We start from the raw sequence: 18,213 nt of genomic DNA on the forward strand, positions 1-18,213 counted from the left end.
CTGATCTGTGACCTAACTCCATATACCCGCCTTTGCCCCATATCCCTTAATACCTTTGGTTAACAGAAAGCTATCAATCTCAGACTTAACATTAACAATTGATCCAGCATCAACTGTTGTTTATGGAAGAGAGTTCCAAACTTCTACCACGCTTTGCGTGCAGAAGTGTTTCCTAACTTCACTCCTGAAAGGCCTGGCTCTAATTTTCAGGTTATGTCCCCAAGAATTAGATTCCCCAACCAGTGAAAATAGTTTCTCTCTATCTACCCTATCAGTTCCCCTTAATATCTTGAAAACTTCGATCAAATCATCCCTTAATCTTCTAAATTCCAGGAAATACAACCCTAGTTTGTGTAATCTCTCCTCGTAATTTAGCCCTTTAAGGAAGTGGTAACAGGGTACTTAGAAAATTATAATATGATTAGGCAGAGTCAGCATGGTTTTATGAAAGGGAAATCATGTTTAACAAATTTATTAGAGATTTTTGAGGATGTAACTAGCAGGGTAGCTCAGAGGGAACCAGTGGATGTAGTATATTTGGGTTTCCAAAAGGCATGCGATCAGGTGCCACATAAAAGGTTGCTACACAAGATAAGGGGTCACAGGGTTGGGGTAATATATTAGCATGGATAGAGGATTGGTTAATGGACAGAAAACAGAGTAGGGATAAACGGGTCATTTTCAGGTTGGCAGGCTGTAACTAATGGGGTGCGGCAGGGATCAGTGCTTGGGCCTCAACTATTTACAATCTACATTAATGACTTAGATGAAGGGACCGAGTGCAATGTATCCAAGTTGGCTGACGATACAAAGCTAGGTGGGAAAATAACCTGTGAGGAGGATGCAAAGAGCCATCAAAGGGATATAGGCAGGTTAAGTGATTGGGCAATAAGGTGGTAGATGAAGTATAATGTGGTGAAATGTGAGGTTCTTCACTTTGGTAGGAAGAATAGAAAAGCAGAATATTTTTCAAATGGTGAGAAACTATTAAATGTTGGTGTTCAGCGAAATTTAGGTGTCCCCGTACAGGAAACACAGAAAGTTAGCATGCATATACAGCAAGCAATTAGGAAGGCAAATGTCACGTTGGCCTTTATCGCAAGGGGTTTGGCGTCCAAGAGTAAGGAAGTCTTACTACAATGGTACAGGGCTTTGGTGAGACCACACCTGGAGAACTGTGCACAGTTTTGGTCTCCTTAGCTGAGGCAGTGCAACAAAGGTTCACTAGATTGATCCCTTGGAATGAGAGGGTTATCCTATGAGGAGAGACTGTGTAGATTTGGCCTATAGTCTCTGGAGTTTCGAAGAATGAGAGGTGATCTCATTGAAACACATAAAATTCTGAGGGGGATTGACAGGGTAGATGTTGAGAGGTTGTTTCCCCTGGCTGGAGAGTCTAGAACCCTTGATACATGCTCCTCTAATTTCCTGATTTATACTCGGTCCAACACTGTGATTACTATTAGGGGCCCTTTAGAATCATATAATGGTTACAGCACCGAAGGAGGCCATTCAGCCCATCCAGCCCGTGCCGGAAAACTACCCCCACCAGTGTTTTCTGCCCTTTGTTATTTCTTAACTCCATCCATACTGATTCTGCATTCATATTTTCTGGGCTAAGATCCTTTCTCAATGCTACCTTTAACTCATCCTTCATTATCAGGGCTACCCCTTTTCTATTTTGCTAATAGTCAAGTACCCTGGAATATTTATTTCCAAATCTTGGTCACCCTGCAACCATATCTCAGTAATGGCTACTAGATCAAACCCATTTATCTCTATTTGTGCCATTAATCCATCTATCTTTTTACAAATGCTTCGTGCATTCAGATATAGCGATTTTAATTGAACTTTTTACTATTTTTCCCGGATGTGACCTTAGTCCCGAATGCCCTATTACCGTTGTTAAACCCTCTGTCCTTCCTGACACAATCAGGCTGACACAATCTGCTTAATTTTACCCAAAACGCTTCTCTGCTCTGCAGCCTTGACTTTTCTCTTCAGACTTATAATTTGATAAATTACCTGAATCCTCCCTCCCCCTTATTAGTTTAAAGCTCTATCTACTGCCCTAGTTATTCGGTTCGCCAGGACACTGGTCCCAGCCTGGTTTAAGTAGAGCCCATCCCAACAGAACAGCTACCTCTTTCCCCAGTACTGGTGCCAGTGCCCCATGAATTGAAACCCCTGCCTCCCACGCCACTCTTTCAGGCACGCATTTAAACCTCTAATCTGTTTGCCTCATGCCTATTTGCGCATGGCTCAGGTAGTAATCCAGAGATTATTACTTGTCAGGGTCTACTTTTTAATTTGTACCCACGCTCCTCAAAACTCCCTCAGCAGCACCTCATTCTGAATTCTACCTATGTCATTGGTACCTATGTGGGCCATGACAACTGGATCCTCCCCCTCCTGCTAAGTTCTTCACCAGCCATGAGGAGATGTCCTTAACCCTGGCATCTGCCGAGCAACACAGCCTTTGGGACTCCTGAACATGGCTGCAGAGAACAGTATCTAACCCACTGACTATACTATTCCCTGCCACTACCACACTCCTTTTCACTCGCTCCACTTGAATGGCCCCCTGTACCATGGAGCTGTAGTCAATTTGCCCATCCTCCCTGCGGTCTTTGTTCTCATCCATAATATTGCCCATCGGTAATGGATTGAGGAGACATTTGTGGAATTAGTACGCACTGCATGCAGCTTTCATGCATTCAATTTGAAATTTTAACGTTCGTTATTTTGTCTCATTTTAAAGAAAGAAACAAAAATCAAACGAGCCTTCTTTGAAGCAAATATGACATTCATATTTTTAACCCTTAGTTACTGTTGTTTTGTTTATATGCATTAAGTGTACAAATTTCACAATTTGTGATATAGTATTGCAAGTTTTTCTCAAAGTTCCCTCTTGATGGATAATAAATGTCCTCTGTTTTATTGGGGAATACTTTTTTGGTGGTTGAGAGAGTGCTTTCCAGTGTTTTATTCTCCAACATTCAAATTGGAGGAGGATAATGGTTTCCAGATTCTTGTTGCACGTAGACAGCAGGTTAGTCTTTGTTTGGCATTATGTACTCCAAAGGTGAAGATTTTCTGTCTATTTCTCGAGGCTTGTGGGTGAACTACCAAACAAAGTGGGGCCACATGAAACATGTAGCTGTTCTGAGAGGTTCACAAAAGATCCCAGAAATATTCAGACAGGAAAGATAAAAAGAAAGAAGTTGCATTTATAGAGCTCCTTTCCCATTTTGAGGATGTCCCAAAGCGTTTCACAGCCAATGAAATACTTTTGAAATGTCATCGCTGGTGTAATGTAGGCGAACGAGGCAGCCAATTTGAGCGCGTCAAGAATGGAGGTAAATGACCAGATAATCTACTTTTGGTGGTGTTGGTTGAGGGATAAATGTTGGGAGGACACTGGGAAAACTCCCCTGCCTTTCTTCAAATAGTGCTGCGAGATCTTTTTGTCCACCTGAGAGGGCAGATGAAGCCTCAGATTGATGTCTTAACTGATAGGGAGCACTTCCTCAGTACTGGATTGCAGGTGAGATTATGTGCTCAAGTGCTGCGATGACTTTCTGACTCGGGGGCAAGAGTGCTACCACTGAGACTACGCCATTCATAGTATCTTTCCTCTGAATGAGGTAAATCCTATTTAAAAGTTTTTTTAAACAGAATTGCTGTACGAGTTGAAGCAGCTTCTGCTTCATGACATGCCATCTAAGGTCGCAGTTATACTGGTCTCAGATGTGTAATGTAATGTGCAGTTGGCAGACCTAAGTCTTGTGTTTAGATGCATGCACAGAGCTCTACTCACAGAAGGGTTTTTTATACTCTTTAGAGGATTGCTTCTCTCTTAATATTACAGATTCCACACACTAAGTTTTATACGTGCTTTTTCTTGATGTACTTCCAAAATTGCAAAAGTACTCATCTAACAGCAGATTACCATAGTCCACAAACTACTAAAACAGATGGTCTGGGTGTAGAGCAACAAAAACAGATGGGTGGACAAGCAGTCAGTGATGGGACTGTAATACTTAACCTACCTCCAAAAACACTCTCTCTGAAAATGTTGAAGTAAATTGACTAACCTGTCCTAAAAGTCTTCGACAAGAAACAGTCTACAGACAAACATGTCTGGAGATTTTATAGAGGTGTTCAAAATCATGAGGGGTCTAGACAGAGCATATAGCGAGAAACTGTTCCCATTGGCAGAAGGGTTGAGAACCAGAGGACACAGATGTAAGGTGATTGGCAGAAGAACCAAAGGCGACACGAGGAAAAACTTTTTTACGCAGCAAGTGGTTTGGATCTGGAATGCACTGCCTGAGAGAGAGTGGTGGAGGCAGATTCAATTGTGGCTTTCAAAAGGGAATTGGATAAGTACCTGAAGGAAAACAATTTGCAGGGCCACAGGGAAAGGGTGGGGGAGTGGGACTAGCTGAAGTGCTCTTGCAGAGAACCGGTACAGGCTCGATGGGCCGAATGGCCTCCTTCTATGCTGTAACCATTCTATGATTCTATGTATTAATTATTTGGTGATTGAGTTGACCAAAAGTCTGTCTTAGACAGCTGACTGGGACACTGTATAAGATCCCAGAGGGACCCTGGTTGCAAATGATTCAAGGTTGACCCATATTGGTGACAGTGATTTAACTTTATTCAGCACAAGCAAGACTTAATAAATTACAGTATTTGAGCAGCAGTTTACAGAGTATAATTGAGTGTATTACCACTTATATTCTGGGTAGAAGCCGCAACCTTGTGTCTCTCGTCTCTCTTCATCTCCCGGGTGTCTCCTTGATTCTTCCTGAAATCTTCTACTGTGTCTCTGAAATCTTCTTCTCCTGAAATCCTTATATGCCCTTACTCTCATTCAAAACCTATGGAGTCCTCCTGAACCAATCACTGGCTGGCACCCAAACCCAAAATCCAATCATAAAGATGCCACCTTGGTAACACCCTGGGGCTTACCCTGGTTTTTGGTCTGATGACACTCTTACATCATCTGTTTTTGACCATCAAGATTCATATCCGGGGTAGTTATGGCAACACAAAAGGAACATGTCTCCATAGGTTGAGATACAGCCCCTGATGTTGGCCTTTGTTTTTAATCCACTGTGGATGTTCTAACATTCCAACACAGTGGTAACTGCAGCAAACCTTGGTTCCCAGGCTAGCTGTACTCTGTCTCATCCTTACTGTTGTCTAATATCCAGCTTTCACCCACAGCCTCACTATTCGACTATAGCAGTCCTCTTTCTCACCCAGGTTGTTAGGTTACAGCTTACTCACAGACTTTTAAGCACAAGAAAGGGGTTACATGTTATACATAATTCAGGTTACCATTGCATACAGTTGATGATTACAGACTTATATATTTAATTCTTACACACAATTATAAATCTATTACTGATGATTATAAGATACTGATGATTATAAGATAGTAAAGCAAATATTCTAAAAACCAACTAATCCATAGTAATCGTACAACCGTGGCACATTTTTCTTCTTTTCGAAGATATATTGAAGTTGGGTGAGATTTGCTTCTAACTATTACTCTATGTTCACTTACTGACTATCAAATAAAGCCACTTAACAATTTGTATCTGGCGTCATCTCACCAAAGTGTTGATCAGTCCACCTTTTGGAAGATTAGCGAAGCTCATGTGAGGACACTTGTGAGGATCTTGATAATCCGTTCAAATAACAAGTGGTTCTCATTGTTACTTCCCCTGGTTTATGCAGAGTAAGGAAAGTGAACTCCTGATCATGAGGGACACAGATCTGGAGAGATCAATGAAGATCTACTTTTGTGATAACCATTCATCGCAATAAGCAGACAAATAAATGATTCCAATATTGGTTACCTGTAGATAGAATGGGTCATTCCTCCTCTACAAATATGAGCATCCTTTTGCACTTGTAGGCTCAGTAAGGATGGGTAGCAACTGGGAGCAGGCGAGAGACATTCATGAAGTCAGTTTCCACTCTCCACCATGTGCTTTCCTGTACCAATACCTCACTGCAATGATGTAAAGTCTACAGTTGTACCAAATAATTGAGTGCTTTCTTAAAAGGTTCCAAATAGTGTATTCTTGGTGGGAATTGTGAATTGTTGAACTTGCTCCACGAGAGAGCGAATTATTTTATCAGAGTGAAATACGGTATCATACACAGTTCTCTACTGAGGGCTGGATTTTACTTACCGAGACGAGTTGGGGGTGGGACTGCTGCCTTCCAAGTTCTAGTCCCGCCCCCAGTGACATCTGACGAACAGATGCTATTTTGCCCTGATTGGCCTTGTTAAGCCTGCCCTGTGGGCTTGTCGGCCAATTATGGGAAAGTCGGTGTCAGATGACGTCAGTTGCTGACACTTCATCTGCCAGTTTTCTTAAAGGCATATGCATCACACTTGATTGACAGATGATTTGACAGTGTTTGACAGCATTGAGGTGTTGCCAAACACTGACAATCACTGTCCAAAGGTGAGCCCTTGCACCCAGACTCTCCAATTACTCTCTCCTTAGGATAAAACAGATGGCAGCTGCAGCTGCGATTGCAGAAGCCATCTGTCACTTCTCCCGGTGAGATGAGGCTAAACAATCACTTCACAGCTTGTCACCTGTAGAAACATCTAACCACATTAAAAATTACTTTCACAACATATCCTTACCTCTGATACTAACCATTGCCCCATTGCATCCTTCACACCACTTCTGCAGCTGTCATCCAAACACCAAATAACAACAGACCCACAGCACGCCTCACTTACACTGGTGGGGTTCCCCGACTTCGGGAAGCCCGCAGCAGCAGTTGAAAAATTGTGAAAAGCCTCTTAACTGCTTGTTAACTACCTGTTAACAGGCTGTTAAGTGGCTATAATCCTCTTCCTGCCGCTAGGAGTCAGTTCACTGTGCAAATCGGGGACTCGATTCCCAGGAAGATTGGCTGGGGGCGGGTTGGGAGCGGGTTCAGGACCCGCTCCCATTCTTTTTGACTTTCCCAGCAGTCCCACCTCGTAAAATCCAGCCCTGAGTGTTCTATTTATAACTGGAGTGCATAATAGATAGAATTTGTTTCAAATAAAGAAATGTTATAATAGATTGTGACTGTGAGTCACGAAACTGGGATGAAGTTTTATCTTTCGTGACTGGATATTAAAACAAAGTGGCTGCAACATTTTTAATTAAATTTGTGTCCTTTAGGGAATTAAAATGGATGGTTCCCACAATGGTGCATTTTAGTTACAAACGTTAGTTACTGCTTTCCCTGCCTCTGTACTTGCTTAAAACCTGTTACATCTGTAACATTTTCTAATTCTGAAGAAAGATCACCGACCTGAAAAGTTGACCCTTTTTCTCTCTCCACAGATGCTGCCTGATCTGCTGAGCATTTCCAGCATTTTCTGTTTTTATTTCAGATTTCCAGCATTTTGCCTTTGTGTTAGCTATAAACAGCGTCTGGTCTTTGAATTTTAACAAGTGTCCATACAGTTGTCTTTGTTTAGAGTCACGGAGCTGAAACCCTGTCACACCCACAACTCAGCTGCCAGTAATTCCATTCATCTTCATTAAGAGTATTTTCAAAGTGGGCAACCCGAAGGTGCGCAGGGAGAGAGGTCCAGAGATGAATGCGCAATTGATAGGATGTGATTTCCAAGTTGAAAAGGTACTGAATGGTGCAGTAAGTTAACGTGCTGGCCGTTCATCCTTGTATCAGAGTCCAAACTGAACTCAGACTGAGTTTAAAAAATCTCCTGACAATCTCAACCTTTACTAAACTACGGATGCTCCTTTCTAAGAAAAAAATGCAATTGCAACCTCTTCAAAACCGGACAGATAGCACTGTAAAGTGGGATCTGAATCTGATAGCTGAACCTTCTCAACAAAATGAAATGCGCAAAACTAATAAGGCGTCTGTTGGAGTCCGTCTGCAAATACTGTGGCGTTGGCCCCACAGCTGAGTAATGTTGAAAACCTGAAAAATGCCAGCTATTGTTGGCTGTGAACAATGAGGTAGACTAGAAGACCACGTTGAAGGAGCTGCAGCAGAATTCATGTACCTAAGCGCAGCAGCTGCCTAGTGGCCTTCTCATCAGACCAAGGGCTAAACGTTTAAACCCCCAACCAAATGGAATTGGGGTGGCGAGGAGAAATGCAGCCCACTGAAACACCGGACTGAACTGCCCCACCCCAAAGACCACAGATCGGGCTCCCACTGACAAGAAATGGAAGCAACTGCCCTGCTGTGTAGAAACCCACCCTTGTTTGGAATGCTGTTGTCGGAGCTGACAAGTCAGGTGGCATTTTCCCGTTGACTTTGGAATCTCTATCATAGAAACATAGAAGATAGGAGCAGGAGTAGGCCATTCGGCCCCTCGAGCCTGTTCTGCCATTTAATGAGATCATGGCTGATCATCCAAATTCAGTACCCTGTCCCTGCTTTCTCCCCATATCCCTTGATCCCTTTAGCCTTAAGAAATATATCCAACTCCTTCTTGAATATATTTAATGAATTGGCCTCAACTGACTTCTGTGGTAGAGAATTCCACAGGTTCACCACTCTCTGGGTGAAGAAATTCCTCCTCATCTCAGTCCTAAATGGCTTACCCCTTATCCTTAGACTGTGACCCCTGGTTCTGGACTCCCCCGCCATCGGGAACATCCTTCCTGCATCTAGTCTGTCAAGTCCTGTTAGAATTTTATAAGTTTCAATGAGATCCCCTCTCATTCTTCTAAACTCTAACAAATATAAGCCTAATCGACCCAATCTCTCCTCATACGTCATTCCTGCCATCCCAGGTATCAGTCTGGTGAATCTTTGCTGCACTCTCTCCATGGCAAGAACATCCTTCCTCAGATAAGGCGACCAAAACTGCACACAAGGTGTGGTCTCACCAAGGCCCTGTACAACTGCAGCAAGACACCCTTGCTCCTGTACTCGAATCCTCTCGCCATGAAGGCCAACATACCATTTGCCTTCTTAACCGCCTGTTGCACCTGCATGCTTACCTTCAGCAACTGGTGCACAAGGACACCCAGGTCTCATTGCACTTCCCCTTTTCCCAATCTATTGCCGTTCAGATAATAAGCTGTCTTCCTGTTTTTGCCACCGAAGTGGATAACCTCGCATTTATCCACATTATACTGCATTTGCCATGCATCTGCCCAATCACCCAACCAGTCCAAATCATACTGGAGTTTCTCTGCATCCTCCTCACAGCACACATGCCCACCTAGCTTTGTGTCGTCTGCAGACTTGGAGATATTACATCTAGTTCCCTTGTCAACAAGTCATAGGGCTGGATTCTCTTTTTCGGGGAGATGTTGCAGCAAGACGGGACTTCCGCCTGACCTTCCAGCTCCACTCCCATCCTGCCCCATTTACCTGGGTCAGGAGCCATTGAATATGTACGGTGGGATTCTGGCCACCAAGAGCGAGTGCACTATTTCCCAGCCACAAGATCTAGGCAGAGACCGAAGCCTCCACCGATAATTAAACGGGGGCCGATATGAAGGCAGAGGCGACCTCTACTAGTCTTCTCCCACCTCCCTTGGCCTCAGGGCCACTACCACTGTTACCCTGGGCCCGTCACCGTCTTCCACATGTCAGTCCCGGGAAGCAGTGGTAACTAGGTGGACTGGCGGGAACTGAGGCTGCACTCCCGCCAACATTTGCATGCAATATGCAGGGAAGGGGTCGGCAGGGACAGTCCCGGCAGGAGCGTATGGAGTGAAATTCATGTTGCAGTAGGCCTCACCGCCTGATGTTTGCCTGATTCTCTGCAGCCATCCCTGCCCTATTTTGGGCAGGCTCACAGAAGCAAATCCAGCTGATAGTTTTTGTTTCAATATTTTCAGCCACATTAGCCATGAAGATTAATGTTACAGATACAACCTTACTGTAAGGGCAATAAGTGGAGTTATGAGAAAGTACATATTTCAAGTTGTTTTCTAATGAACAGGAGCACCTTGCTGCTTTGCTCACAGCATCACCATTTCTGACAGACCATTAATATCGAGATAACTACCAAAGGCAGAATGGAAAAAGTGCAGAATCTCAAATAAATTTTGACTACAGTACAGGAAACTCTTTGGTATCCGGCACCGACGGGACCGGGATGGTGCCGGTTGATTAAAAATTCCGGATGACGGAGAGGGTTATCTACTGAGGCTATTTTTAACAAACAAAAATAAAAAAATCAAGAAATGTGCAGTATACAGTAATTGGGTACTCACCAAAGTTGGAGAGACACACAGAAAAATGGCGGATCGGAAGAGACTACCGGCAGTGCGGGAAAGTCAGACTCCTGTTAGAGGTGTTCGAACTTCCGACAGCGCCAAGAAGCTGAGTAGTGGCAGTTTGGAGAACTACCTCCAGTGACTAACTCGGCCACCGCGGGAGACTCGGACTCGGACTCGGCAACATTTCTGGTTATTGAGGTGTTGTTTTCGGTGTATGAATTTTGCCGGTTAATAGAGAATTCCGGATATTTAGGTGCCGTTTAAACGAGAGTTTTCCATATCTAGAATTTTAAAAAATGACAATTTTAGAAGTGCCACTAATAATAATAATAATTCAACTTTATTGTCATTGTACAATGCACAAGTACATGAACAACGAAATGTGATCTTGCAAGCTCCCATGAGTCCAGTACAAATAACATTAACATTAAACGTAAATAGCACCGTCCTGGGAAAAGCAAAGCCGCTGCAGATGGACTCACTTTGGAGCATCCACGATTCTGAGAGGGGTGTGGATAGCACATTTAGTGAGTTGGTCACACCGCAGGTTAAGGCCAGCGTAGACAGTACATGGGTGACCAAAAGGCAGAGCAAGGGCAGGAAGGTAGTGCAGAAATCCCCTGGGGTTGTCTCCCTTAGCAACAGGTTCACCGCCTTAGGTACTGTTGTCGGGGGGGGGTGACACATCGGGGGAAGGCACCAGCAGCCAGGCTCATGGCACCATGACTGGCTCTGTTGCAAAGAAGGGAGGGAAAAAGAGTGGCAGGGCTATAGTAATAGGGGATTCGATTGTAAGGGGAATAGATAGGGGTTTCTGTGGTCGCGACCGAGACTCCAGGATGGTATGTTGCCTCCCTGGTGCAAGGGTCAAGGATGTCTCGGCGCGGGTGCAGAACATTCTGGAGGGGGAGGGGGAACAGCCAGTTGTCGTGATACATGTTGGTACCAACGACGTAGCTAAAAAAAGGGAAGAGGTCCTACAAGTAGAATTTAGGGAGTTAGGAGCCAAGCTAAAAAGTAGGACCTCGAAGGTAGTAATCTCTGGATTACTACCAGTGCCACGTGCTAGTAAGAGTACAGAGAACAGGATAGTTAGGCTAAATACGTGGCTTGAGCAGTGGTGTAAGAGGGAGGGTTTTAAATTTTTGAGGCATTGGAACCAGTTTTGTGGTAGGTGTGACCTATACAAAAGGGACGGTCTACACCTGTGCAGAGATGGAACTGATGTTCTCGGGGTAATTTTTGATAAAGCAGTTCGGGAGCATTTAAACTAGTATGGCAGGGGGCTAGAAACCTATGTAGTGAAATAGAGGAAAGTGAAAGGCAGACAGAAATAAATGGTAAAAGGGTGAGGAACAAAAAACAAAGGGCCAAACTAATTCATAAAAAATGTGAGCATAAAAAAAGCCTGAGGGTTTTATACCTTAATGCGAGAAGCATCAGGAACAAGGTAGATGAATTAGCTGTGGAAATAGAGGTTAATAATTATGATCTAATTGGGATTACGGAAACATGGTTGCAGGGTGAGCAGGGCTGGGAGCTTAACATACAGGGGTATTCAGTATTTAGGAAGGATCGACAAAAAAGAAAGGGAGGAGGGGTAGCATTGCTAGTAAAAAAGGGGATAAATGCAATTGAAAGGAAGGATATTAACTCAGTTAATACAGAATCTATATGGGTGGAGCTAAGAAATAGCGAGGGGCGAAAAACATTAATAGGAGTGGTATATAGGCCTCCAAATAGTAAAATAGAGGTTAGGGAGGGCATCACGAGGGAAATTAGAGAAGCGTGCAATAAGAGCACAGCTGTCATCATAGGTGACTTTAACTTACATATAGATTGGACTAGCCTAATCAGTAAAAATAATGAGGAGGAGGAATTCCTTGAGTGTTTAAGGGATGGTTATCTGGATCAATATGTCGAGGAACCAACTCGGGAACAGGCTATATTGGACTGGGTACTGTGCAATGAGAAGGGACTAATCAGTAATCTTGTTGTACGGGGACCCTTGGGTCAGAGCGATCATAACATGATCGATTTCTCACTCGAAATGGAGAGCGAAGAAATTGACTCAGAGACTAAGGTCCTGAATTTAAACAAGGGGAATTATGATGCCATGAGACGGGAACTGAGTAGGTCTGATTGGACAACGTTCCTGGGAGGACTGGAGGTAGATAAACAATGGCAAACATTTAAAGATAGAATGACAAAATTGCAAAAATTGTTTATACCAATCTGGCATAAAAGGAAATCTAAAAAGGTGACTCAACCGTGGATAACAGGGGAAATTAGAGACAGCATAAAATCCAAAGATAGGGCGTATAAAATAGCCAAAAAAAGCGCCAGAGCGGAAGATTGGGAACAGTTTAAGATAGAGCAAAGGAGGGCAAAGGGCATAATCAAGAGGGGCAAAATAGCTTACGAAAACAAGCTGGCGGAAAATATAAAAACTAACTCCAAAAGCTTTTATAAGTATATCAAAAGGAAAAGACTGGTGAAAACCAAAGTTGGTCCATTGCAGTCAGATACGGGGGAATATATAATGGGAAATAAGGAAATGGCAGATCAACTAAATGCATACTTTGGGTCAGTCTTTACGAAGGAAGACACAAAAAACCTCCCTGGGATATCGGGAAAAATAGGGACATTGGCAAAGGAGGAACTGACGCAAATCAATATCTCTAAGGATATGGTGTTAAGGAAGCTAAAGGGATTGAAGGTGGACAAATCCCCAGGGCCTGATAACATGCATCCTAGGGTACTGAAGGAGGTGGCCCTAGAGATAGCGGATGCACTAAGGATGATTTTTCAGAATTCATTAGACTCGGGAACAGTGCCCATGGATTGGAGGGTAGCTAACGTTACCCCACTATTCAAAAAGGGGGGTAGGGAAAAAGCAGGTAATTACAGACCTGTAAGCCTTACATCAGTTGTGGGCAAAATGCTGGAGTCCATCATTAAGGATGAAATAGCGGAGCACTTAGCAAATGGGGACAGGATAGGACAGAGTCAACATGGATTTACAAAGGGTAAATCGTGCTTGACTAATCTATTGGAATTTTTTGAGGGAGTAACTGGTAGAATAGATGGGGGAGAGCCAGTAGATGTGGTGTACCTGGACTTCCAAAAGGCCTTCGATAAGGTCCCACATAAAAGATTAGCATGGAAAATTGAGGCTCATGGGATAAAGGGGAAAGTATTGGCGTGGATAGGGAACTGGCTGTCAGATAGAAAACAGAGAGTTGGAATAAACGGCTCATTTTCTGAATGGCAGGCAGTAACAAGTGGGGTACCACAGGGATCTGTCCTGGGCCCCCAGCTGTTCACAATTTACATTAATGACCTGGATCAGGGAGTCGGATGCAGCATTTCCAAATTTGCAGACGACACTAAACTAGGAGGGGGGGTGGGCTCAGAGGAAGAGACCAGGAAGCTCCAGAGCGATTTGGACAGACTGGGCGATTGGGCGGATAAATGGCAGATGCACTATAATGTGGACAAGTGCGAAGTTATCCACCTTGGGTGCAGGAACGGGAGGGCAAATTATTATTTAAATGGCAATAGATTGGGAGAGGGGGAAGTACAGAGAGACCTGGGTGTTCTTGTACACCAGTCACTGAAGGCGAGCATGCAGGTGCAACAGGCGGTCAAGAAGGCAAACGGTATGCTGGCCTTCATAGCAAAAGGGTTAGAATACAGGAACAGGGATACCTTGCTGCAGCTGTACAGGGCACTGGTGAGACCACACCTCGAGTACTGTGTACAGTTTTGGTCGCCTCATCTGAGGAAGGATGTTCTTGCCATGGAGGGGGTGCAGCGGCGATTCACCAGGCTGATACCAGGAATGGCGGGAATGACCTATGAGGAGAGACTATGTAGTTTAGGGATGTACACACTGGAGTTTAGAAGATTGAGAGGGGACCTCATAGAAGTGTATAAAATTCTGACAGGTCTAGACAGACTGGATGCAGAAGGAATGTTTCCCTTGGCGGGTGAGAACAGAACTAGAGGACATAATTTAAGGATAAGGGCTAAACCATTTAGGACAGAGATGAGGGGGAATTTCTTCACTCAGAGAGTGGTGAACCTGTGGAACTCATTGCCACAGAGGGCAGTGTACGCCAGCTCATTAAATATATTTAAGAGGGAATTAGATATATTTCTACGGGCAAAAGGGGTTAAGGGTTACGGAGAGAAGGCGGGGACGGGATACTGAATTAAAGGATCAGCCATGATCTCATTGAATGGCGGAGCAGGCACGAAGGGCCGAATGGCCTACTCCTGCTCCTATCTTCTATGTATCTATGTATCTATGTCTGTGCGCGCCGCCATTCCATTTCCACCATTCCTCCTGTCCGACAATCTTCAGCCCAACACCCGGGCCTGCTCACCAGCCGCCCCTCCCGGGGCTCCTTCTGTGACCTTCTCACCAACCGCCCCTCCTCGGGGCTCCTTCCGTGACCTTCTGCACCTGGTTTTCCCTGATGGTCACCCCTCCAGGTACTAACCAGGCCTGGCTCTGCTTAGCTTCCAAGCCTTGCCAGTGACCCTGTCCCTAGTCCCAGGAACTTTTTTTAAGGCGTTAACCAGTACAATTATTTTGTACACAGTAGAAAGGATAATTGTTAACCTTCACCTGGAGTAAATCCGCTGTGTAGATTTGGTTTGAAAACCAGAAGTTTGGCAAGCTGAAAGACAAAGGAGATCGGTAGCTTGCAAGGAACATCAAAGTAAATGTGGTCCACCATCTTTGATCATTCATTGTTTAATTTCCTGCTTTATTTGTGGCCTATCTCATAGTCCATTGATGAGCTCCTCACCCATTCAAAAGGTGGGTGTTACTGGCCTTTTTTTAGGATTGTTTCTACTGAATTTTTGAGGAGTGCAAAGTTTAATTTTTGAAACGTAATAAAACCTTAATAATTTGTAAATATGTCTAGAGTTCAATTATCGACTAGGATCCAGTTTCTATCTGTAAGACTGGCAGGAGCTGCTTTGTGTGGATGAAACTGAATATTGGTGATGTTCATCCTTAGCTCACCAAACCTCTCAGCTCCAAAATCTGTGATTTATCCAACCCAGGCAAAAGAATGGCGGCTGCTCTCTGAGAGAGACCTCTACAAGTGAATGGGTTTTGACAATTCCAATACTTATGGGGACCTGAGTCCCACTACAATGAAACTGCTATAAATCTGGCATTGATGGGTTATTACTCAACATTCACATGTTTTGCAGAGCGACAAGGTGCGCATTGGGCCAGGGTAGAGGGAATGATACAAACCTCAACCAAATAAAATTTCTCAACTTTGTGACCCAGTGTAGGGGAGGCTGCTTCATTCCTCAGTCACTTGCCACGTGTCAGTTTAATGAGAATGCGCATCAGTTTTTAAAAAAAAGCCTATCTTTAAATTGTATGTTATAAATGATTCAACCCTTCCAGCAGATGACGATGTTACATTAGGCTAACAAAGGTGAAATCGCATATCAATGTTTTTATACCTTATGTTCTGAAGAACTGACAGCTTCTCTCTTCTTTTAGACTGGGATCCAGTGTGCAGTTCTCATGTGATGATGGCTATGAGTTGCAAGGGTCTAAAAGCATCACCTGTATGAGAGTGACTGACATGTATGCAGCTTGGAGTGATCACAGACCATTCTGCCGAGGTGAGAAATTACTGACAGTTATTAGGTTGCAGCAGATGACTAGCTTTCACCTTCACAGTTGTTCAGTGCTATTATTCTTCCTCATCCCTTCATCTCTGTGACTTGATGTGTCCTTCACATCAACGCATGATTGAAGGAATGGAGATTCAGAGAAAAATTAATCATTTTGAGTAGATGGGTGGCCATAACAGAAGACCGCAGAAGTGATTTTATTTCAGAAGTTGCCAAAAATTTCAAGTTGGGAAAGTATACCGTGTGAACAGCTATTAATTAGCTGTAATTAAATGTTGTGACAGTCTGTCTGGGTTATCTTTTGAAATTTATTTAGCTGGCTTTGACAATTGTGTAAGATCCAAGGAGAGGACATATAAATTGGCCAGAAAAAGCAGTAAACCTGAGGATTGGGAGCAGTTTAGGATTCAACAAAGGAGGACAAAGGGATTAATTAAGGAAGGGAAAATAGAATATGAGAGTAAGCTTGCAGGGAACATAAAAACTGACTGTAAAAGCTTTTATAGATATGTGAAGAGAAAATGATTGGTGAAGTCAAGCGTAGGTCCCGTGCAGTCAGAATCAGGGGACTTTATAATGGGGAACAAAGAAATGGCTGACCAATTAAATACATATTTTGGTTCTGTCTTCACAAAGGAGGACACAAATAACCTCCCAGAGATGTCGGGGAACATAGGGTCTGATGAAAGGGAGGAACTGAAAGAAATCAGTATTTATAGGGAAATGGTGTTAGGGAAATTGATGGGACTGAAGGCTGATAAATCCCCAGGGCCTGATAATCTACATCCTAGGGTACTTAAGGAAGTGGCCCTAGAAATAGTAGATGCATTGCTGATCATCTTCCAGCATTCGATGGAATCTGGAACAGTACCCATGGATTGGAGGGTAGCTATTGTTACCCCACTATTCAAAAAAGGTGGTAGAGAGAAAACGGGGAATTACAGACCGGTAAGCCTGACATCGGTAGTGGGGAAAATGCTAGAGTCCATTATAAAAGATGTAATAGCAGAGCACTTGGAAAACAGTGACAGGATCGGACAAAGTCAACATGGATTTACAAAAGGTAAATCGTGCCTGACTAATCTACTGGAATTTTTTGAGGATGTAACTGGTAAAATGGATAAGAGAGAACCAGTGGATGTGGTGTATTTGGACTTTCAGAAGGCTTTTGATAAGGTCCCGCTTAAGAGATTAGCGTGTAAAGTTAAGGCACATGGGATTGGGGGCAAGGTATTGACTTGGATAGAGAACTGGTTGGCAGACAGAAAGCAAAGAGTTGGAATAAACGGGTCTTTTTCCGAGTGGCAAGCAGTGACAAGTGGGGTACCGCAGGGATGGGTCCTTGGGCCCCAGCTATTCACAATATATATTAATGATCTAGACAAGGGAACTAGATGTAATATCTCCAAATTTGCAGACGACACAAAGCTGGGTGGGCGTGTGTGCTGTGAGGAGGATGCCGAGAAACTCCAGGATGATTTGGACAGGTTGGGTGATTGGGCAAAAGCATGGCAGATGCAATATAACGTGGATAAATGCGAGGTTATCCACTTTGGTGGCAAATACAGGAAGGCAGATTATTATCTGAATGGCAATAGGTTGGGAGAAGGGGAAGTGCAACGAGACCTGGGTGTCCTTGTGCACCAGTCGCTGAAGGTAAGCATGCAGGTGCAGCAGGCAGTTAAGAAGGCAAATGGCATGTTGGCCTTTGTAGCGAGATGGTTTGAGTACAGGAACAAGGATGTCTTGCTGCAGTTGTACAGGGCCTTGGTGAGACCACACCTTGAGTATTGTGTGCAGTTTTGGTCGCCTTATCTGAGGAAGGATGTTCTTGCCATGGAAGGAGTTCAGCCAAGATTCACCAGGCTGATACCTGTGATGGCAGGAATGACGTATAAGGAGAGATTGGGTTGATTGGGCTTGTACTCGCTGGAGTTTAGAAGAATGAGAGGGGATCTCATTGAAACTTATAAAATTCTGACAAGACTGGACAGGCTAGATGCAGGAAGGATGTTCCCGATGGTCAGGGAGTCCAGAACCAGGGGTCACAGTCTAAGGATAAGGGGTAGGCCATTTAGGACAGAAATGAGGAGGAATTTCTTCACCCAGAGAGTGGTGAACCTGTGGAATTCTCTACCACAGAAGGCAGTAGAGGCCAATGCATTAAATATATTCAAGAAGGAGTTGGATATATTTCTTAAGGCTAAAGGGATCAAGTGGTATGGGGAGAAAGCAGGGACCGGGTACTGAAATTGGATGATCAGCCATGATCGCATTGAATGGC

The 18,213-nt window shown here is 43.9% G+C and overlaps 1 protein-coding gene across 1 annotated transcript in view; it reads left to right on the forward strand.

Annotated features, from left to right (window-relative positions):
* Positions 1–18,213, forward strand: part of csmd2 (CUB and Sushi multiple domains 2) — an 807,040-nt gene that overhangs the window by 82,504 nt on the left and 706,323 nt on the right. The window contains exon 4 of the mRNA XM_085962435.1: positions 15,793–15,917. Coding sequence (XP_085818561.1) covers positions 15,793–15,917 — 125 coding nt within the window. The remainder of the gene's footprint in view (positions 1–15,792; positions 15,918–18,213) is intronic.

The sequence above is a fragment of the Somniosus microcephalus genome, chromosome 20, assembly GCF_052327205.1.
Source record: "Somniosus microcephalus isolate GS21.2 chromosome 20, FLI_Smic_1.0, whole genome shotgun sequence".
Classification (NCBI taxonomy): domain Eukaryota; kingdom Metazoa; phylum Chordata; class Chondrichthyes; order Squaliformes; family Somniosidae; genus Somniosus; species Somniosus microcephalus.